This window comes from Triturus cristatus, chromosome 9 (assembly GCF_964204655.1).
Source record: "Triturus cristatus chromosome 9, aTriCri1.1, whole genome shotgun sequence".
Lineage (NCBI taxonomy): Eukaryota > Metazoa > Chordata > Amphibia > Caudata > Salamandridae > Triturus > Triturus cristatus.
The window spans coordinates 1,272,062,147-1,272,088,108 of record NC_140592.1 but is presented as its reverse complement, the minus strand read 5'-3'; the positions used below and the strand labels follow the sequence as shown (position 1 = coordinate 1,272,088,108).

At 50.0% G+C, this 25,962-nt stretch overlaps 1 protein-coding gene across 4 annotated transcripts in view; it reads left to right on the top strand.

Annotated features, from left to right (window-relative positions):
* LOC146799746 (uncharacterized) overlaps nucleotides 1-25,738 on the top strand; it is an 83,547-nt gene extending 57,809 nt beyond the window's left edge. For 3 of the 4 annotated variants that reach the window (XM_085627430.1, XM_085627431.1, XM_085627429.1), the window contains 2 exons: nucleotides 22,335-22,425; nucleotides 25,119-25,738. In XM_085627430.1, the coding sequence (XP_085483556.1) occupies nucleotides 22,335-22,425; nucleotides 25,119-25,235 (208 nt within the window). In that variant the 3' untranslated portion in view covers nucleotides 25,236-25,738. The remainder of the gene's footprint in view (nucleotides 1-22,334; nucleotides 22,426-25,118) is intronic. The other variant, XM_085627432.1, reaches the window with a different exon arrangement.
* Nucleotides 25,739-25,962: the final 224 nt, after the last annotated feature.

Genomic DNA, 25,962 nt, shown 5'->3' with positions numbered 1-25,962 from the left:
AGCTCCACCGGGATGGCTGTGGCTCTGAGCAGCAGGGCTTACACCAAGGAACAAGGGTAAAGCACTTAAACAACACCAAGACACCTGAAGAAGAAATCCACACAACACTCAAGAAATCTGACACTGATTTATAAAAATAGACTGTATTTTTATAAGAATTTAGACACCAAAATGAAAAAGATCCATCGGAGGGTTCCAAAGATACAGAATTTACAAGAATTAAGAAACCAAGGCAATTCACTTAACCGCAAACAAGCACTGGCAAGTTCATCGGATTTGACATGAATAAATCAAATCAAAAGAGAGTTTATTTCAGTTAATTAAAACCATAACAATACATTTACTAAAAACAAATGCTGTGATTAAAAGAAGTTATTATTTCCCCCTTTTTTTTCTCCTTTTGTTTCCTAAAAGAATAAAACATTTTAACATGCATGGAGGACAGTTTAGTAATTCTGGAGCATTGATTAGTCCCTGTAAGGTGTACCTTCCTACGTTCTGATGTTATTCTGCGTTGTGTTCGGGAGTACAGTCTGCTTCTGAGTTGGCCGTCTTATTTGCTTTTTGCGAGCAGGGCACAGGGTTACTTTTTAGTGCTTGTGCATGAGCTAAGAGAAAATTTGTTAGTTGACAGTTCAATGAGGTTTCAGTTGGGTCCAGGGTCGCCATGATTGCCGATCTGCCTGTTCTTATGCCTCTCCTCTAGTGTTCATGGCTTTTTTTTGGGGAAAGTGACTTGTGCTTGGGATAAGTTCGGACAAATACAGACAAGGTGGACAAAGTCCTCTTTACTGCACCCGCATAGTCTGCAGTCTTTGGGCCCGTCCTGGACCCATATTGGCTGGTCCATGGTGGATGGAAATTTACCCATATGCAGGGCTATTAAGTCCAGTTTTTTGTGGGCCGAGAATGTAATAGTTAAGTATGGTGCTGGGGTTAGTGATTTGTAATTAGATATTACCATGCAAGCATGTTTTCTCGTGCTGAAGGTGGTTTTGTCTACTAGCAGCAAGTGGAACTTTACTGATTTGTTTATAACTTGCTTAAAGGCCGGGTAGGGCAGATTGATTTCCCAGAGTTCTCTTGTACAAGTGTCTGTTAGAGCCTTTTTTAGGTTTTGGCTATATGGGGACTTTGCGTCTTCCTCTATTTCGTCCCACAGAGCTTTGTTCAGTTCCGAGACTAAGTTTTGTTTCAAGTTATACCATTGCTTCATGGTTGCATACTTTCTTCCCAACGTTTCGTTTGTTACCCCAAATTCTAAACTGGTCTGCGCTGGTGAAGCTCCCTGATGGATTTGGAAGACTGTTTTGTAGATTGCCACATGTGCTTTAAGTAGATCCGCGTCTTTCCCATGGAGAGCTAGGCTGCCGTAGGATAGCGTTTTGGCTTTAATTGTTGCCAGTAGGTGTTTGAATGATGGCCCCTTGAGCTTTTTTGATAAGGACCTGAAGGCGAATGATAGGGCGTTTGCTCTCTGAGAAATGTAGGCTTTTTGCTGCAGGTGGTTGTGCCGGTTATCGAAGTAGAACCCCAGGTACTTGTAGTTAGATACTACTTCTAGCTTTTGCCCTTCAGTTGGAATTGTTGATTGGCAGTCCGTCGTCTGGTGAGGAGCATTGTTTTGCTTTTTGTAATGTTTATCTCTAAGTTATTATTGACTATGAATTCCGACATTCCCGCAAGTGCCCTTTGTAAGCCGATCTTGGATAGGCTCATCAAAACGACATCGTCTGCGTAGGATAAGTGGGTTAAGAGTAGAGTACCTAATTTAGGTGAATGAGATATGATGTTGTTGAGCTCTGGCGCGAGATCTGCCATGAAAAGATTGAAAAGATACGGGCCGAGACACAACCTTGTTTGAGCCCTTCGCTGGTTTTGACCTTTCTTGATGGACTTGCTCCGTCTCCCAGTTTTACTCTCATCCATGTGTTGGAGTATAAGAGCAATATTCCTCTGCGTATTTTGTCTGAGACGTTCCATCTGCGCAGTTTTCCTCATAGAATATTACAGTCCACGCTATCGAAGGCCGCCTTTAGGTCGATGAAGCAGAGATGCAACTGTTGTTTCCTTCGAATGTATTTGTCGGCTATCAGTGAGAGTGATAGAATATTTGTTGTTGTCCCGCACCCTTTCCTGAAGCCTGTTTGATTAAGCGGGATTCGTTTTGTACTGTCAGACCAAGTGGTCAGATCTTCCAAGAGTAATGACGCATAGTACTTCACGTCCAAAAGCGTTATCGGCCTGTAGCCCGCTGGGGATGTACTATCTCCACCTTTGAAAATCGGAGTATTTACTGAGCCTTGCCAGCTTGACTGGATTTGATTTTCTCTCTCTACTTCGTCGAACAGTATTTTTTAGTCTTCCACTCCAGAAGTCTGGGTCAGATTGGAAGATTATTGGGGGGATGCCATTTGGACCTGGGGCCCGCTACCACGGCTCTTCCTAAGTATTCTTCTTACATCTTTGTCGCTGAAGCCTGGATGTACGAATGCGTCTACTGCCTTATAGCTCTCACTCGATTGTGCCTCCTCTTCGTAGTGCAGAGTTGGCCCTTTCCTGGTGCTTGCACTGCCCTCCGTCCTTCTCTCAAGTATACTTCTTCTATGTTGTACAGTGTGTGTCGTCCGCTGGTTGGTGAGCTGTTTGTTGTTGATTTGACACGAACACTTTTCAGTAAAAAGTTAGGCTAAGTGTAATGCGGTCACTTGGAGTCACTGTAGGTGACCAACTCCAGTCAAGAGCCAGTCAGGGGGACCAGCCGGGTCCTCAAGAACAGTGTTCGAGGCATGTGGGCTGCTGAATTCATATCTGTGCATAGATCGCCGCCTAGTGTTGGGTCCGGATGTTTGCACGTTGTTGTCCTGGAAGAGTCTTCGAAGTATCCTGAGATAGGTGACTCCTCCCCTGGACCACAGTGCGCATGGGCATCCTCTCCATCCTCAGATTGTTTTTTTCCGCCATTGGGTTCGGATGTGCTTATCTTAGCTCAAGTTAGGAAAAATTAGTTTAAGGCCAAAAGGCCTTTAGTTTTCGTCGGTACTGTTCCCGCTCGGTATCGACAGCTTTCTTGATTAGTTTAGCGAACTTCTTCAAGTTTTTTTCGGATCCGTTTAATCCGACCATCGAACTTCCATCGACGATGGAATCGAGGACCCCATTCAAACGGTGTCCTGTTTGCTATGCCAAATATCCACATATCGACGTCCACCCGGTGTGCAACAAATGCCTCTCGCCGGATCACGACGAATCAAAATGTATGGCCTGTGCTCGATTCCGATCCAAGAAGACTCTCCGGAATCGACGGGCAGCGAGATTAGAAGCGCAGCAATCGGCACCGGCCCCAACCAACATCTTCAGCACCGAGGACGAGGATGTTGAAAGCGTGGAAGGCATGAACTCCAGCCCGCTTCCGAACACGATTCCCGATCAGAAGACGCCGATGAAGTGCTTTTTCACAGGGAAGAAGCCGACGATGAGGTAGGAGACTACGATGAGGCCTTCGGGGCCGAAGAAGATAGCTCTGGTGAAGAGCAGGGCCTACCCGTTGAAACGGAGGCTATTAAAGTGCGTCATTCTACGGCTCCGGTCAAGGGATCGCCTCCGGGCCTTACCCGAGATCAATCCCGCAGTTCTTCGGCCCCGCCTTCGGGCCCGGCCTCGAACATTCAACAAGAGCCATTATTACCCAAAAAGACTGGTTTCCCTTCCACGAAACCGAAACCAATCGTCGCACCGGTTCCACAGAAACCGAAAGTGAAACTAACAGTGGTCGGCTCGAAGACCTCCACTCCTTCGACCCCAGCCAAGACCATCGGCTCTGAACGCACTAAAAGGGATTTCGGCGCCGAACTCGCTGCAGCGGATGTCGGTACCGACCCGAAAAGGAAGGCCATCGGTACCACAAAAGCGCCTCGGCCCCCGGCACCGAAGCAATCGGCCCCGACCACCAAGGTTAAAATGGCCGCTCCATCGAAATCCACTTCGAAGGCAGCGACTAGGGTCAAGTCATCGACTCCGTCGACCGCTACTGCCTCTCCTCGACTCGATGACCCTGTGGCTCCGAAGCAGTCCACGCCTACCTCTGCAGAACCACTCGGCACCAAAGAACCTTCGGAGTTCTCGGTGCGACAAGTTGCGGCGTCATTGCAACGCATCAGAGAACAGGCAGCCCTCCAGTCCACGTCGGGCCCCGAGCCGAAAAAGGCTCCAAAGGCACCTTCGGCACCAACCAACATCACTTTTGGTTTGCCGCCGTCCACAGCTCCGAAGATGTTAGAGATCCGAACACGTGTCAGCCACACAAGGTCCCCATCTACTGGACACTCTCCTACTGGGACTTCACCGTCCCAATTCATCGACGCCGACACCGGCAGACTCGTGCTCCGAAAACGGAAGGTCACACCAGAGCAGACCTTGGACTCTTACAGAATCCCTCTAAAGCAGAAACTGCCAGCGGAATCGGAACCGGTTCTATATGAACGCCTGCATACGTCCTATCCGGATCCCCAGACCTTTTCTCCGACGCCCTCCGACACGGACGCAAAGGAGGATTACATGGGTGATGATACCACCTACCCCAGGGATATAGATCCTGAGGAGCAGCAGGACCCAGATCAAGCTTGGGATGACCCTGCAGACCCGGGTGCCGCTACAGATACCCAGGACACGCAGCTTTATGGCGCCAAAACATCTCCCATAGAGGACACTGCTGCCTTCAATGCCCTCATTGAACGTGCCGCAGCCAATCATGGAGTGCAACTCCACTCGGACACAATTGAGGACGATTTCTTAGTGGACACTTTCGCCTCCTCTGAGAGGACTGTCAAGACTCTGCCCATGTTGAAAGGTGTTCTCAAGCCAGCAAAGGACATTTTCAAGGAAACAACCAGGGCACGGGTGATAAACCCCAGGATTGAAAAAAAATACAAACCTGCGCCCGGGGACCCTATGTACATTAGAGGTCAGTTACCTCTGGACTCCATGTTGGTTGCTAACACTCGCAAACGAGCGCACTCGCAAACAACTGGTGATGCTCCTCCCCCAGACAAAGAGTCAAAGGTGCTGGAGACCTCAGGCAAGAGGATTGCAGCTCAAGCAGCAAACGTCTGGCGCATTGCCAATACACAGGCCCTCCTAGCTCGCTACGATCGTTCACACTATGACACGCTAGAGTCACTACTCCAACATCTACCAGACGAGTACAAAGAGGCAGCGGAGCTCCTCATCAGAGAGGGACAACTTCTTACAAACGCATCCATTAAGTGCGCACTAGATGCTGCCGACACAGCTGCGAGGGCGATAAACACCAGCGTCATGTTACGCCGACACGCTTGGTTAAGAATCTCCGGATTCAAACCTCAGATTCAAAACAACATCCTAAATCAGCCTGTCAACCCCGACTACTTATTCGGACCAGAAGTTGACACCACCTTAGAAAAGATCAAAAAGGACACTGACACTGCAAAGTCAATGGGGGCTCTGCAAACGCAAACATTTTGTAGTGGCTCCTTTCGTCGCCCCGGGAATAGGGGAGCGGCTAGAGGACAGGGGTCACAGCAGACATACAATAAAGGGGACCCACAGAGTACCTACGATAAAAACAACAGAGGTGGATATCGTGGCTCCAGCACCAAGGGCAGAGGACGCGGTTACGGCAACACCAGGTCCTCACCCAAGAACAAACAGTGACGCCCTCTCCCTTCCCCCCGACCACATAACACCTGTCGGGGGGAGACTCCAGCGGTTCCTGTCCACGTGGAATACCATCACCACGGACAGGTGGGTCAGAGATATTATCCAGCACGGTTACTGTCTCGAATTAACCTCCACTCCACCCACAATACCGCCAAAGCACCGTCCTATGTCCGCAGAGCACTTAGCATTATTGCAGCAGGAAGTGCTAAGTATGCTGCAAAAAGATGCAATAGAGGTTGTGCCCTTCAACCAGCAGGGGACAGGGGTGTACTCTCTGTACTTCCTAATCCCAAAAAAGGACGGGTCGCTCAGACCTATACTAGACCTGAGACCCCTCAACCACTACATTCTCTCAGAGCATTTCCATATGCTCACCCTACAGCAGGTTCTCCCGCTGCTCAGCCAGGGAGACTTCCTAGCCACACTAGACCTCAAAGATGCGTACTTCCACATACCCATACACCCGTCACACAGGAAATATCTCCGGTTCACTATTCAGGGGCAGCACTACCAATTCAAAGTCCTCCCCTTCGGTGTGACAACAGCACCCAGAGTTTTCACCAAGTGCCTAGCTACAGTGGCTGCACATCTCCTGAGACAACACATTCACGTCTACCCTTACCTGGACGACTGGCTTGTTCAGGCAAAGTCAGCCCAGCAATGTGCCAGCCACATGTCCCTCACCATTCACCTTCTTCACAGTCTGGGATTCTCACTAAATTACCCAAAATCACATCTCCAACCCGCACACGTACAACAGTACCTGGGTGCGACCATAGACACTCTGGCAGCCACAGCTCAGCCAAATTTAGTGAGGATCAACAGCATGCAAATGCTGATCTCAAAGTTCAAACCTCAACACTCCCTTCCTGCGCGAGTGTTCATGCAGTTGATAGGCATGATGGCCTCCTGCATTTTCATAGTCCCACACGCGAGACTACATATGCGCCCGCTTCAGGAGTGCTTAGCACGTCAATGGAATCAGGCTCACGGGCAATTAAAAGACCTAGTGTTGGTAAGCGGTCAGGCATACAACTCTCTGCATTAGTGGAATCCAGAAAACCTTTGCAAGGGCCGACCGTTCCAAGAGCCTGTTCCACAAATAATACTGACGGCGGACGCGTCTCTCCAGGGATGGGGAGCTCATGTACTCAATTACACAGTGCAGGGACTATGGACACTACAACAAAAGAAGATGCACATCAACCTTCTGGAACTGATGGCAATCTTCCTGGCAATGAAGGCATTCAAAGTACACTTGTGCAACAAAGTCGTGTTGATCCGGACGGACAACATGACTGCCATGTACTACATACAGAAGCAGGGAGGAACACACTCTCCACAGTTGTCTCATCTGGCTCAGAGCATGTGGAAGTGGGCCATTCAGAGGAACATATTCCTCATGGCGAAACACCTCCCCGGCAAGGACAACCAGATGGCGGATCTGCTCAGCAGACACAGCCACCAGATGCACGAGTGGGAGCTACACCCATCAGTACTCCAACCGTACTTCCAACAGTGGGGTCATCCAGAGATAGACCTATTCGCCACAAACGAAAACGCAAAATGCCAAAGCTTTGCCGCCAGGTTCCCACATCCACAGTCGCAGGGCAATGCGATATGGATGAACTGGTCCGGCAGATTTGCGTACGCTTTTCCCCCAGCGCCATTAATACCGCTGGTGGCACGCAAACTGCGGCAGCACTCACTGACACTCATCCTAGTTGCTCCCACATGGGCGCGCCTGCCATGGTACACCACCTTTCTAGAACTTTCCGTGGTGCCGCATCAAAGGCTGCGGATCAAACCCGCATTTTTAACGCAGAACCATGGCGAAATTCAGCACCCAGATCCGCAACAGCTGAACCTGGCAATCTGGCTCCTGAAGTCCTAGAGTTTGGCTACCTAAACCTGCCTCCTGACTGTATGGAGATCATTAAGGAGGCCAGGAGACCCACTACCAGAGCTTGCTATGCAGCTAAATGGAAGAGGTTTGTCATTTACTGCAACAACAATGACATTAACCCGCTAGATGCATCCATTCAAAATATAATCTGTTACCTCTTACACCTATACCGATGCAATCTGGCATACACCTCAATACGTATCCATTTGACCGCAATAGCAGCCTATCTCCAGAACAGGCAGCACCTCTCTTTATTCAGAGTGCCTGCCATCAAAGCCTTCTTAGAGGGACTCAAAAGAGTGATTCCTCCAAGACACCCACCAGCACCGGTGTGGAACCTCAACTTGGTCCTCACCAGACTCATGGGTCCACCCTTCGAACCTCTCCACTCATGTGAGATTCAATTCCTCACCTGGAAAGTAGCTTTCCTAGTGGCGATCACTTCGTTAAGAAGAGTTAGTGAACTCCAGGCACTAACCATTCAAGAGCCATTCATACAGGTTCACGCAAACAGGGTCGTACTACGTACCAACCCCAAATTCATGCCTAAAGTAATATCGCAGTTCCACATGAATCAAACTATTGAACTGCCTGTTTTCTTTCAGAATCCACAAAATGTCGCTGAAAGAATGCTCCATACACTAGATGTCAAAAGAGCACTCATGTACTATATAGACAGAACTAAAGACTTTAGGAAGACAAAACAACTTTTCGTTGCCTTTTCTCCACAACACAAAGGCAACGCCATCTCCAAAGCAGGTATAGCCAGATGGATCGTTAAATGTATTCAAATTTGCTATCAAAAGGCTAAACGCACATTAACGATTCCCCCACGAGCCCACTCAACACGTAAGTTAGGGGCGTCCATGGCTTTCCTGGGAAACATTCCTTTACAGGAAATATGTAGAGCAGCCACATGGTCCACTATACATACATTTACCAAACACTACTGTGTAGATGTACACTCAAAACAGCAGGCAGCTGTAGGACAGGCTGTTCTCAAAACTCTTTTTCAGACCGCTGCAGCTGGCACTGGTGGCCGCCGCAAATAGGAGGTACTGCTATGTATTCTATGCACAGATATGAATTCAGCAGCCCACATGCCTCGAACTGAATATGCTACTTACCAGTATGCATCTGTTCTTGGCATGTAGGGCTGCTGACATTCATATCACCCACCCTCCTCCCCGGCACCTGTAGCAGCTGCAGCTCTCAGAATTACTGTATAGCATGGTCATCACTTTCCGTATCTACTCCATCACTGCCACAATGGCGAAAAACAATCTGAGGATGGAGAGGATGCCCATGCGCACTGTGGTCCAGGGGAGGAGTCACCTATCTCAGGATACTTCGAAGACTCTTCCAGGACAACAACGTGCAAACATCCGGACCCAACACTAGGCGGCGATCTATGCACAGATATGAATGTCAGCAGCCCTACATGCCAAGAACAGATGCATACTGGTAAGTAGCATATTCATACCTTAACAGGAGAAGCAATCCTCAGTCAAATCCAGGCTCTTTCATCCTTTGCAGGCTTTTCCAATGGAAGTGGTCCTGATGCAAGGAACGAAGGATGCTCAACATGCTCAAGAATACTGTGGTTGCGACGCAGTCAATGGGGGTCTTCCTTCAGGTACTCCTCAGTCCACGAAGATGGATTGGGGATCCTGGTTGTAGTGTTGACACGAGGTCCTCTCCGGTCTGGCCGAAGTCCAGTCGCCCGGTGTTACTGTTGCAGGCCTATCCTTCCTGAGTCAATAGCTCATCCTCTGAGGGTCTCATCAGCTCTCCGACAGCACTCCCAGGTTCAGTGAACTCGGGTGCAACTCTGTGCATCAGGTCTTGGTCCCAGGTGCTGCGGCTGTGGTAGTGGCTTTTTCTTTTTTTTGTAGAATTTTATATAGCTGGAACTAGACCCGAGACATCGGGTATCAGAGTGCTTTACATGAGCACCAGTTTCGTTCCATGAGGACAGATTCATTTTTGTTAGGCACGGGGAGATTAAGTGATTTGCCCAGAATCACAAAATTTTGCGAGTCGTTGCCGAGACTTTAATCCGGTTCCCCAGCTTCGAGGTCAACGCTCTAACCGTAAGGCTACATCATCTCCCCAAGAGACTTGAAGACATTTGGCTACCAACTTACCCCAGCAGGCTTCTTCAGCTGTTGTGTCTCTGTGCTGCGACCTGGAGGCCAGTCGGATGGTCATTGGAGTCTCTAGGCTTCGCTGGGCTCTGGAGGTAACTTCTCCTTGAGCAGGACATGGCAGGCACAGTCCCTCTCTTCACTAGCCACCAGATGCAGCAGGTGCAGTCCTCGTCGGTGCAGCCTCTTTGCTGGTCCCTCAGTGCAGCAGGTGCAGTCCCCGACGGTGCAGCCTCTTTGCTGGTCCCTCAGTGCAGCAGGTGCAGTCCCCGACGGTGCAGCCTCTTTGCTGGTCCCTCAGTGCAGCAGGTGCAGACCTCGACGGTGCAGCCTCTTTGCTGGTCCCTCAGTGCAGCAGGTGCAGTCCTCGACGGTGCAGCCTCTTTGCTGGTCTCTCAGTGCAGCAGGTGCACTCCTCAATGCTGGTCCCTCAGTGCAGCAGGTGCAGGCCTCGACGGTGCAGCCTCTTTGCTGGTCCCTCAGTGCAGCAGGTGCAGGCCTCGATGCAGCAGGTGCAGGCCTCGACAGTGCATCCTCTTTGATGGTCCCTCCGTGCAGCAGGTGCAGTCCTCGACGGTGCAGCCACTTTGCTGGTCCCTCAGTGCAGCAGGTGCAGTCCTCGACGGTGCAGCCTCTTTGCTGGTCACTCGATGCAGCAGGTGCAGTCCTCGACGGTGCAGCCTCTTTGCTGGTCCCTCAGTGCAGCAGGTGCAGTCCTCGACGGTGCAGCCTCTTTGCTGGTCCCTCAGTGCAGCAGGTGCAGTCCTCGACGGTGCAGCCTCTTTGCTGGTCCCTCAGTGCAGCAGGTGCAGTCCTCGACGGTGCAGCCTCTTTGCTGGTCCCTCAGTGCAGCAGGTGCAGGCCTCGACGGTGCAGCCTCTTTGCTGGTCCCTCAGTGCAGCAGGTGCAGGCCTCGACGGTGCAGCCTCTTTGCTGGTCCCTCAGTGCAGCAGGTGCAGGCCTCGACGGTGCAGCCTCTTTGCTGGTCCCTCAGTGCAGCAGGTGCAGTCCTCGACGGTGCAGCCTCTTTGCTGGTCCCTCAGTGCAGCAGGTGCAGGCCTCGACGGTGCAGCCTCTTTGCTGGTCCCTCAGTGCAGCAGGTGCAGTCCTCGACGGTGCAGCCTCTTTGCTGGTCCCTCAGTGCAGCAGGTGCAGGCCTCGACGGTGCAGCCTCTTTGCTGATCTCTCAGCGCAGCAGGTGCAGGCCTCGACGGTGCAGCCTCTTTGCTGGTCCCTTAGCGCAGCAGGTGCAGTCCTCGACGGTGCAGCCTCTTTGCTGGTCCCTCAGCGCAGCAGGTGCAGGCCTCGACGGTGCAGCCTCTTTGCTGGTCCCTCAACGCAGCGGGTGCAGGCCTCGACGGTGCAGCCTCTTTGCTGGTCCCTCAGCGCAGCGGGTGCAGGCCTCGACGGTGCAGCCTCTTTGCTGGTCCCTCAGCGCAGCGGGTGCAGTCCTCGACGGTGCAGCCTCTTTGCTGGTCCCTCAGCGCAGAGCTGTTCCTCATTAGTTGAGATCTGAGTTTGGGTGCCAGGGATGTCCTACTTATGCTCAGAAAATGTCCTCAGGGCAGGATGGGGTTGGTAGCCAATGGGCTACCAGGTTCCCTCCCATCTGATGACCACTTCTAAAGTGTGGCATCTTGGCATCCCAGGATGCAGCATTCTGCCCCCTTCCAATATGGCAGAACCCCTCTTCCTGCGTGTGGTGCTCCCTAGCCTAACCCAGAGGTTTGGCTACCAGAGGGTTAGGTGGGGGGGGGACTACATACCTCTAGAACACCGGTTTGACAACTGGCTTCCCCGTCCCTAGTGCCAGCCTGTCTACCTAAACAATCGCAAAAACAACAATTGATGGACAGAATGCAGAACAATGTCATACATTCACCCCAGTACAGAGATCTGGGCCGAAATCCATCGTTTTTTTGCTCACCACTCCATTCCAGTTGGAACCCAGCCATATGCAAATCAGTCTTCACCCTGTGCCTCATGGGAACAGTCCAGCCCGAACTGCCAAGCCAGGTCCTCCCTGGACTGGAAACAAGCATCCTAGGACCCGTTTCGGGGTTTCACCCCTCTTCAGCCAGGATAGCTTGATTCCAGTGGCATGGAGAGCACTGGACCCACGTCTGGGCATACCCGTCCCACTCGGGGTGACAAATGCAAAAACAACAATTGATGGACAGAATGCAGAACAATGTCCTACATTCACCCCAGTACAGAGATCTGGGCCTAAATCCATCGTTTTTTTGCTCACCATGCCAGGCTTGGCAGTTTGGTCTGGACTGTTTCCCATGAGGCACAGGGTCAAGACTGATTTGCATATGGCCATGTCTGAACTGGGGTGGCGTAGTGGGCAAATGAATGATGGATTTAACCCAGATCTCTTGATTGGGGGAGAATGTTTGAATCATTCAGCATTCCGTCCATCATTTGTTGCAGTTACACTTTTCGCCCTAAGTGGGATGGGTATCTCCAGATGTGGGCCCTTGCTCACTGTGCCACTGGATTTAAGCTAGCCTGCCTGATGAAGGGTGACATACTCTGAAACGTCCCAGGATGCTTGTTTCCGGTCCAGGGAGGACCTGGCTTCGCAGTTCGGTCTGGACTGTTCCCATGAGGCACAGGGTCAAGACTGATTTGCATATGGCTGGGTCCAAATTGGGGTGGCGTAGTGGGCAAAAGAACAATGGATTTAACCCAGATCTCTTGACTGGGGGAGAATGTTTGCAACAAATGATGGACGGAATGCTGAATGATTCAGTTACCTAAACAATCGAGCAGCCCCTCTCCCAAGTATTCCTCATTTGCCCTTCAAAGGCGGCTTTGCCTTTGAAGCTCACCTTTTGGGCTGCCATTTATTTATTTATTTATTTATTGAATTTATAGGGCGCACAGCTACCCGGAGGTTTCTCTGCGTCAACGGACACAACGCAAGAGGAGGAGCTGCATTATTGGTTAAATAACCAAGTCTTCAGGTCTTTTCAGAACTTATGGTATATAGTTCCATGCTGGAGTTGTAAAGGGAGGGAGTTCCATAGTGAGGTAGCTAGACAGGCAAAGGATTTACCACCCGTGCGTGCTTGTTTGATCCGGGGGACTTGGAACTTCGCCTGAGATGAAGAGCGAAGAAGGCGCGTAGGCAGATACTGGTAATCCAACATCCTGAGGTACTGTGGCGCTGTCCCGGATTTAATCCTGTGCATGTAGCAAAGGGCTTTGCATTTTGTGCGATTTTCTACCCTGAGCCAGTGAAGGTCTCGCAGGGTTCCGGAGATGGATGCATTTCTAGGTAGTTGGCACAGTAACCTGGCTGCAGAATTCTGGACGACTTGCAGCTTACGAACCACTTCTTTATTGGCGCCCAAGTAAAGTACGTTGCCGTAATCCAGTCTGGATGTAATTAGGGCCTGTACAACTGTTTTGTGTGTGGAACTGGGCAGCATCCAGAGTATTTTCCTCAACCATTTGAGGATGGTTAAGCAGGTCGAAGCGACCTTGATCGCTTGCTGCCTCATAGAGAGTTGGTCATCTATGATTATACCAAGATTGCGGACCGATTGAGATGGTTTAGGGAGATCGCCGATTTGAGGTGGCCAGTGTTGGGGACCCCAAAGATCTTTGTTCCTGCCAAGGATGAGAACTTCCGTTTTCCCCATGTTTAGTTTCAGTCGATTGGAAAGCATCCAGCCAGCTATCTTTTGTGGCCTTACCTGGAGCGATGGTACATTAGGTGTCTCCTTGGAGGGCAAGGAGAAGATGAGCTGGGTATTATCTGCATAAGAGAAAATGGTTAGCCCAGCTTCCTCAGCGATAGTGGCCAGGGGGCTAACATAAATGTTGAAGAGTAGCGGGCTAAGCATGGATCCCTGGGGGACTCCATACAGGGAAACCTGGACCTTCGAGCTAGCATCAGGAGAGAAGACCTGAAAGGTCCTATCCGATAAACTAGACAACCATTTGAGTGCTGTTCCAACAATACCCTAAGAATGTAAAGTTTGTAGAAGGGTAGAGTGAGATACAGATTCAAAAGCAGCACTCAAATCGAGCAGTATGAGTGACAACGTTTCTCCCCTGTCCAGGCGCTTGCGAAGGGTTTCAGTGACGCCCAAGAATTCTGTAGAGAATCCAGCTCTGAAGCCTGACTGTGATGCGTGAAGGATTTTTTGTGAGTCTGTAATACAGTTGCTTGTTGACATGTTTCTCCAGGATTTTAGATCGGGTAGGGAGAAGGGATATAGGCTGGAAGTTAGAAAGTTCCGCTAAATCGGCATTTGCTTTTTTTTTTGTGTTGCTTCCTGCCTGGGGGAGGTAACACATCCGCAAGTGGCAAGCCTCTTTTGTTATCTTTCCTGGAGTCGTTTGCACATCTCCCCAGGAGGGCAGAAAGTTGTCTGCAGGACTGACCCCTAGTATAACAGTAAACAGGCTCTGGAAACCTTGGGAAACTAAAGTGGCAACTTTTGAAGTTGCACTTTGCCCATCAGTGACATTAAACTCGATTTAACCATTGAATTGGATTTAATGCACTGATTCTTTTGATACCTTACAGTACCAGCTTTAGTCCAATTCAGACGTTAGCAGGGCTGAGATGTCAACCTGTAACTCCGTACTTGCCAATGGGGCTACGAGCCTTTCCACAGTAAGAACAACAATTTAGGGTTTTCACTGTTGGAACATGTGAAAGTACTAGTTCCACTTTTTGACCTACAGCACCCTGCCTTAGGGCTTGTTAGGACTGTTTAGGGGTGGGTGACTTGCATATATTAACAAGCATTGGCAGAGCCAATAGGTCTCGCCTTTGGGGCCTTATAAGTGTTTTGATAAAGCTATTGCCAAGGTCTTTAAGCTGTACTGTAGAGAAGTGTGGCTGCTGTGCAGCTTGCTGAAAAGTTTTAATAAAAGTGCCAGATGCATTTTTGTTACCTTGTATATGACCAAGAAGGCATTATGTACAACTGAACGACCGTATTAAAAAAAGTATTTACAATAAAAAATGTCCTCAGTTTGCTTTTGTTCTTGCAATGCTGGCAACTTGTTGATGCCTATTCCAGTGGTTGTTTGTTAAAGCTTTTTTTTGAGGGGGCATAAACAATCGGAGGGTGAAGGTTGGGAACTAGTACCTGTATTATAACGCTAGCAGCGGCCGGACGCTAGGGGAGAATCAACAGATGCCAGATTCTGAGAGCAGGCTGAGGTGGTAGTGGTGACTGGTGCGGAGACGATGCTGAGGTGATTCTAAATGATGCTCAGGTCTTGCTGAGTGATGATGATGTGGTGGTGGTTTACTAGTGCAATGGCGATGCTGAGTGATACTGATGTGGTGCTGAGTGATGCTGTGGTGGCGCTAAGTGATGGTGGCTCCGAGTGATGCTGTGGTGGCGCCGAGGGATGCTGTGGTGGCGCCGAGTGATGCTGTGGTGGTGCCGAGTGATGCTGTGGTGGCGCCGAGTGATGCTGTTGTGGCGCCGAGTGATGCTGTGGTGGCCCTGAGTGAGGCTGTGGTGGCGCTGAGTTCTTTACACTGTGCTTAAAAACTGTTGTGTAAGGGGAGCTGATTTCCGTGTGAAGCGCTATAATGCCCTTGGTTCAAGTTTGCGCTATAATTATGCAAGACAGGCAAGCGGGTGTGGCCTAATTTAATGTAATCGGACAATATCAGGTGAAAGCACTACGTATTCACAGCTCAGGGAGCGCTTCTTCTTATGACAAATCTCCTAATATCACACCCGTTGCGGCTAGGGCTGCGGATGTTAGAACTGGGTAACTAGGTTAGAATCTCGGCTCAGGCGCAGCATCTTGTGATTCCGTGCAAATCGCTTCGTTACACTGTGCTTAAAAACTGTTGTGTAAGGGGAGCTGATTTCCGTGTGAAGCGCTATAATGCCCTTGGTTCAAGTTTGCGCTATAATTATGTGGGACAGGCAAGCGGGTGTGGCCTAATGTAATGTAATCGGACAATATCAGGTGAAAGCACTAAGCCCAGGAGTTGTGTGCGCACACGCGCTAAAAGGAAATTTTTAAAAAACAAGCGAGTGGTACGAGCGCACGCGGCGGCAAAAGTGAAAGCAGCTGCAGCATCCCGCGAGCGAGGAAAACCAGATGGCGCAGCCAGATGGCGGCTGTGCGCGTGCCTGCTGCGTAACTGCAAGCTTTAGGCCACAAGCAAAAATTTGTGGTCGCATTTCTGAAGCCCACTCACTAAATGTCTCGCCAGTGCAGCGCATGCGCTGGCTCAGGCGAGACCTAAAAATGGAGGTTTGGGCTTGACCGTTACCTATAATGGCAAAGTTGAGTTACCAGTTTAAAACTGCTCTTTCAGTCTGCAGTGGCAGATTGGGAGCCTTGTTTTACATTGTCCCATTATGGTGGCAAAACAAGTGCTGCAGCCCCTGGGTACCCCTGAGGCTTACATGTAACTTAGTCTATGCCAATTGGGGACAAGCCAATTAAGCATGCACAATTTTAAGGGTCAGAGCAAATGCAGTGAGTTCTACTTAACAGGGCTCGGGGCATTTCAGAGCCATTACGCCTGGACCTAGTAGTCAAAATGGGGGCAAAAAGACAGATTAAACCTTCAAAAAGCATGTTTCTTTACACAGACCCCCTCCCTCCAGCTTATACTTTCAGGAGATCTCAACTGGACTGCTGGTGAGTCACCCTGACTATTCAGCGATGAAGAATGTTAGGAAACTGGCTGAACATTGCAGGGCCTACCTTACCTTACCTTACCTTCCTCTGGGTAGCTGACCTACCTCAACTATTACAGGCCCCAACCTGAACTGAGCCTTGGCAAAGACTGTGTCTCTGCCAAACTTCTCACTACCCTCTACTTGGGACTGTGAGGTACCTCTCTCACCTAGCCACACCGTAGCTAGGGCATCACCTAGCTGACCCAAACCCAACACTTGAGTAACTCCGCCATGACCAACAGGGTCAGTGGGCCTACTTTATGTCCTATTATGTGATCTGACCCCCATGCCAAGGATAGTGCTGCTGCAAAGGCACTAAGAGGCTACTGACAGCTGTCAATGCCCAGATCCACAAACTAGCTCTCCACTGACAGGTGGATGGGCTACTTGGGGGGCTACTGTGGCTCCCTGTAGTCTCTAACTTTTCAGAGTGGGGGGCTACCACTTAAGGTGGCAGACACCCTCCTTCCACTCTTTCCTCTGCCAGGTCAGGGGGACACACTGAGTCTGAGCAGGCGCCTGACCCTCTTGGACTTCTTGGGGGGTCAACGAGGCTCCACTAGGGCCAGTCTCTGGTTCCTCCCCTACTTGGGTAGGTTTCCCTGGCTCTCGAATTAAGATTGACCTTCCTTTCCTACCCTTGCCTCTTTTTGGGGCCTATGTCTCCTAACTGAGACAGGACCTCCAGGATCCTTGGGACTGGCAGCTCCCTGGGCAACTGCCTCCCCTAGGCTCAGACCAACCTCAAGGAGGTCATTGCCTGGGAGCAAATCTAGGGAGAGTCAGGACTGACTACCACCCTATTCCAGCAAATGACCGTCCCTTCCTCTAGGGACACTACGGCCACAGGGTGGTCTGTGACCTCCCTTGGGGTTATTCTAACGCTCCTTACCAATCCTGGCAAGTACTGGTCTGGGGACACAACCTGCCCACCGCTATGGTATGACTGGCACCTGTGTCTCTCAGGGCTATGGCTGGGATCCCATTCACCTTGAGGTGGTGGAAGTGGCTATTTCCAACCTTGGGGATCAGCAGCTTATCATCTGGACCCTTCCCTGGTTGAAAGCTACTAGGACCTCCTCCTCCCCTGAGGTGTCCTCCTTGAAGGCTACACCAGCCACTCCAGTGCTAACCTTCTTCTTGGGGCATGCTGCATCCCCTCGGTGGTGTCATGGCTCCTGTCAGTCAAAACACAACCTCTTGTCTAAGAGTATCTTCAGCCCTTGGGGCCCACTACTGTGCTTGCTAGAGGTGGGCTGGGTCTCGACTCCCTCCTTAGGGTTCTAGTTTTCTGAGGGAACCTCTTTGGTAGGTTTATTACCTCTCTCCTTTCCATTCTGTGGGCCTTATCACCCCCCTTCGCCCCCACTTTTTGGGATCACGCCCTGGGTCTTCTTGGGTACTCTTGTCCTAACCGACTCATCAGTCCCCGACGATGCAGCCTCTTTGCTGGTCCCTCAGTGCAGCGAGCCAGTCCCTCTTCGGGCTCTGGGGCCTGGCTGGCTGGTTACTGATTTGTCCCCTGCCCTGCTGACACAACTCCCGCCCATGCCTCTCCTGCCAACCCCCCCCACCCTTCCCCCCCGTGCCCATGGGACGTGTTGCAACACACATGGCTTGTGGCCGCAGGGCTCTGGGGCCTGGCTGGCTGGTTGGTTACCGATTGGCCCTAATGACACAGCTCCCAGCCATGCCTCTCTTGCCCCCCCTGTGTTCCCATGGGAAATGTTGCAGCAGAAATGGCTTGGTGCTGGGGCCTGGCTGGGTACTGAGCTGCCCTACTGACAGCTCCCAGGCATGCCTCTCCTGCCCCCAGTGTGCCCATGAAACGAGTTGCGACACACATGACATGTGGCTGCAGGACGCTGGGCCCTGGCCAGTTGGTTACTGACCTCCCCTACTGACACCGCTCCCAGCCATGTCTCTCCTGCTCCCCCAGTGTGCCCATGGGAAGTGTTGCAACATACATGGCTTTTCGAGGGCAATGTTCTCAGCATGCCCTAGACTCGAGCTGGAGGCCATGTCCATGGTTTGGTGGGTAGTGCCCACGTACCAGTGAATCCACCGCTGCTGAGGAGCGTCTCAGGCCCTACCCTGTTTGGGTCAGTGGTGCCTGCACTGATGGAGGCAGGTGGAGGCCCCTTCCCATCATGCAGAGCAGGGAGTGAGGAGCTCAGGTGGGAAGATGTGTCGGCACGAGCCCTTGGTGCTTGCCCTGCCAGACGCAAGGATTAATTTAAAAGGTAAGGGCTAAACACTTAGTGGAACTCCATGACCTCAATCAGGGGTCACTAAGGCTAGCCGCTGCTGCTCCCGGCTTGCATTTTGGTGCCCATGGCACTACCCTTGCTCCCCCTGGTCTGTGCCATGACGGCAGCTGAAACTGGATTTAAATAGGGCTCCAAGAGCCTTGTTTACTTTATAAAGGAGTTAACGGTGAGACGAGTGGCCAGTGTCATTCGAGGGTCAATGGGTGTGTGATGTCTCTACCACTCCCTCTTCATTTTAACATATTGGCTTCCATGTTGGGAATTAAGCAGTGAAAAAAGGGAAAGAAAACTCAACTGTTGTGCACTCAAGATAGGAGCCAGTGTTTTATCGCAGGTGAGATCCTCTTCCTCGTTGGTGCAGAACGGGAAAGGGCTGAAAACTCATCTCTTGGAGGAGCAGTGGCCACTGTAAAGACCTAAGTCAGAGACAAAAAAAAACCTTTTGGTAAATCAACACTTCAGGTATCGCACTTACACATGGAACCTCATGTCACCAGTATGATAACCATAGGATAGAATGATATGAATAGACCATATATAAAAATGACAAATGTATTCAATAAACAAATGTAGATGTCAATAAAAACAGTATTCATACAAGTATTAAAAATATGTAGTCCCTATCTGAACTACATACAGAGCAAAACAATAAAATAAACAAAATAATTTTTTAGCAGATACCGTATCATACTATTGAAAATTGGGAAAGACAAGTAGGGAAGATGATTCCAAATCTTAGAAGAGTGCTACTTAATCAAAAACAGATCAATTGTAATCGTCTAGAGCATTATTTCATAAAACCTGTAGAATACAATTGTCCACATAGATTTGGAGTAGACTCTTCTCAGTGCATGGACGCGTTTCGGTGGGCATTAGTTTAAAGCCATCACCTTCATCAGAAAAAACACATAAAATTCCCAACAACAACATAAAAATCTTAACAAATGTATTAATAGGGCGAGAGTAACCTCCAAATAAGCACGCGCGACCAAACGGTTCAGGTGTCAATAGTTCCAGATACCTCTATAGAGGGGCAGATAGTCACCCTTCAGCAGATAAAAAAATGGGTAAACTTTTTGATGTAGCGTCCTTTCCATACATTCATTTGATCCCAAATATCTCTATCCGGCACGGTCTTGCCGTAGGAGAGCTCCCGGCCATATACAGATCCTGCCTTGGGACTGTTTTTAACCTCCTGAGCGATTTAAGCTAGTGGATACGTTCTAAACACCCGACTCGCTAATTTTGCAGATCTTGATTCCCCTATATCATCCGGGCGATTATGCTGTAAGACCGTGCGGATAGAGATATTTGGGATCAAATGAATGTATGAAAGGGACGCTACATCAAAAAGTTTACCCCTTTTTTATCTGCTGAAGGATGACAATCTCCCCCTCTATACAGGTATCTGGAACTATTGGCACCTGAACCGTTTGGTCGCGCGTGCTTATTTGGAGGTTACTCTCGCCCTATTAATACATTCGTTGAGATTTTTATGTTGTTGTTGGGAATTATATGGGTTTTTCCTGATGAAGGTGATGGCTTTAAACTAATGCCCACCGAGACGCGTCGATGCACTGAGGAGAAGAGTCTACTTCAAATCTATGTGGACAATTGTATTCTACATGCTTAATGAAATAATGCTCGAGACGATTACAATTGATCTGTTTTTGATTCAGTAGCACTCTTTTAAGATTTAGAATCATCTCCCCTACTTGTCTTTCCCAATTTTCAATAGTATGATCAGGTCTCTGCTAAAAAATTATTTTATTTTTTATTTTATCGTTTTGCTCTGTATGTAGTTCAGACTTGGACTACATATTTTTAATACTTGTATGAATACTGTTTTTATTGACATCTACATTTGTTTATTGAATACATGTGTCATTTTTATATATGGTCTATTCATATCATTCTGTCCTATGGTTATCATACTGGTGACATGAGGTTCCATGTGTAAGTGCGATACGTGAAGTATTGATTTACCCAAAGGGTCTTTTTTTATGACTTGGGTCTTTTCGGTACCCTTCTCCTTTGGTTGTTGGGTCCCTCTCTCTTGTTTTGTGGCAGTGGCAACTGTAGCCTGTGAACATTTTGGGTTGTGAAAACCACTGTGCTGATCCCCTGAATCAGTAGATTACCAAAGAAGTGCAGTTCAGGTGAAGCAGAGGAGCGTGGCATGTCACGAGGAAGGAAAACGCCTTGACGGTAGTGTAAGCACACTAGGAGGTGGGGGTGTTGGTGTGTGTGTTGGTCCCCTCAATGGGATGAGGTCAGCACTGGCACAATGCTGTTAATTCTTCTATCATATTGTTGGCATCCACTGCATGACGGGGGTGTGGGGGGAGGGTTTCCCAATCTTGGATTTTGAGAATAAGGTACACAGGTGGATTGTTTGCACAGGGCAAACAGGAACTGCTGCAGAAGTGGGTAGGGTCGCCCCAAGTACTTTTACCTCATTGATTAGGAAAGATTCACCCCATCCACTAGCTGGTGCTCTATGTATAAATTTGTCACCCAAAGCCACCAGGCTTAGAGCACTTTGGACCTGTGGAAGAACAGAAGATCCTGCCAGTGAATGTAGGACCTGTGTCTGCTGCTACATAAGGAGCGCCACGCTCTCTCTGCTGGTGCGTTGATATTCCTCTCTGTCATAATTATAAGGCATGGGACTCCTGACGCTCTCTCCTCGTGTAGTAGGAGGTCTGTGTATCCTTCCAGTGTGTGTATGGCCTGTCTCTGCTGCTACATAAGGAGCGCCACGCTGTCTCTGCTGGTACATAAGGAGTGCCATGCTGTCTCTGCTGGTATATAAGGAGTGACGCGCTGTCTCTGCTGGTGCGTTGATAGTCCTCTCTGTCATAGTGATAAGGCATGGGACTCCTGACGCTCTCCTCGTGCAGTAGGAGGTCTATGTATCCTTCCAGTGTGTGTACTGCCTGTCTCTGCTGGTACATAAGGAGTGCCACACTGTCTCTTCTGGTACATAAGGAGTGACGTGCTGTCTCTGCTGGTGCGTTGATAGTCCTCTCTGTCACAGTGATAAGGCATGGGACTCCTGACGCTCTCCTCGTGCAGTAGGAGGTCTATGTATCCTTCCAGTGTGTGTACTGCCTGTCTCTGCTGGTACATAAGGAGTGCCACGCTGTCTCTGCTGGTATATAAGGAGTGACGCGCTGTCTCTGATGGTGCGTTGATAGTCCTCTCTGTCAGTGATAAGGCATGGGACTCCTGACGCTCTCTCCTCGTGCAGTAGGAGGTCTGTGTATCCTTCCAGTGTGTGTACTGCCTGTCTCTGCTAGTACATAAGGAGTGCCACGCTGTCTCTTCTGCTGCACTGATACGCCTCTCTGTCATAGTGATAACACATGGGAGTCCTGACGCTCTCTCCTCATGCAGTAGGAGGTCTGTGTATCTTTCCAGCGTGTATGGCCAGTCTCTGCTGGTACATAAGGAGTGCCACGCTGTCTTTTCTGCTGCACTGATACGCCTCTCTGTCATAGTGATAACACATGGGAGTCCTGACGCTCTCTCCTCATGCAGTAGGAGGTTTGTGCATCCTTCCAGTGTGTGTACGGCCTGTCTCTGCTGGCCAGATGGCTCAACAGTGTATGGATTTGGTTTTCAGGGCCTGGACCTGCATCAGCAGCCATGCACGAAAGAAGGGTGCGTTCTTGATAACTGTGCCAGCCCTGGAGGAGTCCCTCGCCAAGCTCAAGGTCAGTGTCTACTCACATCCTGCTCCGTGCATGCCCGGTGGGCAGGTCATGCCACCTATTTAGACATTCAGAGTGGTGTTTCTGGTTACTCCAGTGGTAAACTCCAACTCTGGGCATGCTGGTGACCATAGCTTGCTTTTCAGAGTGGGAGCTGAGGAAAACAACAGGATGAATTGTGTCGGTGCGGGCTTCTCTTGCTATGTTTCATTGCTGGTTTTCATGTAGTGCGAATCTGCCACTGGGGTGGACTGTCAGGATTAAGGGTGTCCATGTGGCTCCAGGGTTCGTGTTGATTGGGTTGCAGTAGTTTGTTTGGCTCGTGCTTTTTGTTTCTGCTGGTGAGCGTGTTGTAAAGTAGAGCTCATGAGTGGGTTTGTGGTGTGCCTTGTTGGAGGAGCAGGGACCCATAGATATGGTTTGGCTGGCTCGGTGCTGTTTGAATTTTTGTCTGAACACGGTGGAGGACCCATGTTGTCATTTGCCTGCCCTTTGGTGGTGTGCTGCTTGTTAGAGGTGTAGTGTCAGTGAGGTTGTGTGTTCTATCAATCAAGATTTTTAAAGCGCAGCTATTCACCCGCAAGGGTATCCAGGCGCTGAGAACCATGCTGCTTGGGAGGGATCAGTTGAGCAACCAGATCTTGACCCCTTTCTGAATTCCTGATGAGAGGGTGAAGTCCGGAGGTGGAGAGGGAGGGGCCAGGACTATGCCGCAAGGTAGGAGAAGGGGCGTCCTCCACTGTTGTTTCGGCAGATACGTGGGTGTGAGCGAGGGAGAGAGAGGCAGGTGTCTGTAGGGCTGGTGGGAGCTCAGGTAGTGGTTGATGTATGCTGGTGGTTGATTGGTCAGGGCTTTGTAGGTGTGGGTCAGCATCTTGAATTGACCTCTCTTGTGGACAGGGAGCCAGTGGAGTTTGTTCAGGTGATGGGTGATGTGGGTCCATCTGTATGGTCTACGGTCTTTTCAGGAGGTGTGTGGTAATTCTGCATAGAGTGTGTTGCCGTAGTCCAAGCAACTGGTGAGGAGGGCTTGAGTACCGGTGTGTCTGGTGCTATTTCAAGATCTTTCGGAGCATGTGAAGAGTGAGGGAGGAGGCTGAGGAGACTGCATTGATCTGGTTTTTTATGGTGAGTTTGCCGTCCACGATAAGGCAGAGGTTCCGGGCGTGGTCTGTATGGAGTGGGTGAGGGTACTAGCTTGGCAGGCCACCAGGAGTCGTGCCATGGGGAGGGTTTGTTCCTGAAGATCAGTACTTCTGTTTTGTCTGTATTAGGTTTACAGCAGGTATTTTGCATCCAGATGGCGACACTGGTCATGCACAGGTGGAAGTTGGTCCTCATGTTAGATGGGTCTTCAGATAGAGAGAGGATGAGCTGGGTGTCGTCTGGGTAGGATATGATGTTCAGTCCATGGGATCTGCCGATGTTGACCAATGGTGTCATGTAGGCGTTGAATAGAGTAGGGCTGAGTGATGAACATTGAGGGACACCTCAGATGATGTTCATGGGCTCCAAGGTGGAAGGTGAATTCTGTTGTCATGTGATGAAGGTATATGTTCAGTATCTTGCCATTTTGGTTCTCTGTTACACCTGACCTCATAGACAGATGCACAGGGTTTGTGTGGAGCTGGAGAGGGAAGGAGAAGTCAGACGAGGACTGTGCGATGTGCCTCAGTCTCCTGTATGGAGCAGTCAGCAGGGTTAGTATTAATGTCAGACCTCTACTAGTCCTGCTTTGTGGCCTCTGTGCAGAGCTCCGCTCAGACTGACAGTAAAGCCACATGCCCCTGGCTCTCCAGTGTCCTCGGGTTGTTCCTTGGTCTCTTCTCAGCTGGCAGAAGTGCAAGGCTCGACTTGAAGTGATCACAGAGCGGGTCAGTGTGGGGTGTCTTCTGTTCATGGTTCTGTAACCCTGCTAGAGGTGGTCCCCTCGAGTGCTGGTTGGGGTCTTCTTTAAGGATCTCACTCCATGCCATACTCTGACCACTAGGTGTCACTCCTGTACTGTTGTCCGCTTGCTGCCACCACGTACTCCACCACTGCCATGCACTGCTTGTCCACTGGATGTCACTGCTGCTTTTGTGCTCCTTCCATAGGCTTAAACACTGCTTTCTGGAGCTGCAAACTATGCTCCTGTTCCATGGTTTTCAGCCTATGTCCTCTGCAGACAGGTTGTGAGGGTTGTGAACCACCATTGCAGTTTTAATGCATGTGGATAGCTCAGTTTGTGCTTTGTAAGTATTGTTTATCTGTGATTATCTTGGACATTGTAGGGGGCATTGTTTGTCAGATAGAGAGTTGCTTTGGAGCACCTCTACTGAGAAGCGTAATTATGAGTAGGCTAACTTGTTGCGGTTCCTGATTGCATGGTTTGTCTCTTGCGGTGATTGAATTGGACTCTGCATATAGTCTGAGGACTCAATGTTTGTGTCTGTTGGGGTTCATGAACATGAAAGCAGACATTTGTACATTTCCCAGTGCATCACAGAAGATGCGCACACTCCCCGCTCCTGTACCATAGGGTCTAATGTAGTGGGTTATGTTTGTGGTACCCTGTGTGTCCCCTAGCACCCCAGCAGCTCCTGCATCTGGTAATAAGCCTTCTGGCACCCTTACTACGAGCCAGGGGGTCACTAGCTGGAGGGTTCACACACTGGTTCCTCTCCTCTGTTCTAAAGGTATGTCTTGTGTTTCAGACTGGTGTTGACCTGAGAGCCTGGGTGGAAGAGGTCCAGCTGGACTGCAATGTGTACCTAGGTCCGGACACCGACAACGAAGCCCTGGAGAGCATTCATGTGTACCAGGTCCGGTAGCAGGTTCTGAAGCAGCTGCTCAAAGGACTCGTGCGGGTCTGCGGTGCATCAGGATTGCCCGCACAGACGCCTCCAGGAGCCCCAGCACCGACTGATCACCACCACACAGGAAGCAGTGCCTTCAGCATGGACTGGTAGAGGGTCTGTGGTGCATCAGGATTGCCCACACAGTGGTCTGCATAAGCCCCAGGATTGCCCACACAGGGGTCTGCATAAGCCCCAGGATTGCCCTCAGAGGGGTCTGCAGAAGCCCCAAGGCTGCCCACACAGGTGTCTGCAGGAGCCCAAGTGTTGTAATGACTTGACCATAGAATATACCAATGTGTATGTAGCCCTTTCTCTTTTTCCCTTGCCCCCTGTTACCCTTGTCCTCCCCTCTCCCTCATATCACAATGGAATGTTCCATACGGTTGAAGGTGCTCTGGGATTCTGTTAACATTGCAGCTGGCACTTGAGCTCTGACTGAAGGGTTCATGGTGTGTGAATAAACTTAGCAAGAACCACGTTGCCTTCTCGACTTTTTATAACACTGGAGACGAGGATGGGCTAGAACACACAGAGTGCATTAAGGAAAGGAGAGCAAATACTGATTTACAGCCCACATTCCCTGCTGAAAGATGGAATAAAATGTAGTTTTAAAACAAATGTGAAAATCATTGTTTTTTCAAACATTTTGTTTGTAGGAGTCATTTGTTTTGTATATGGGTGGACCTCCGACTTTATTAAT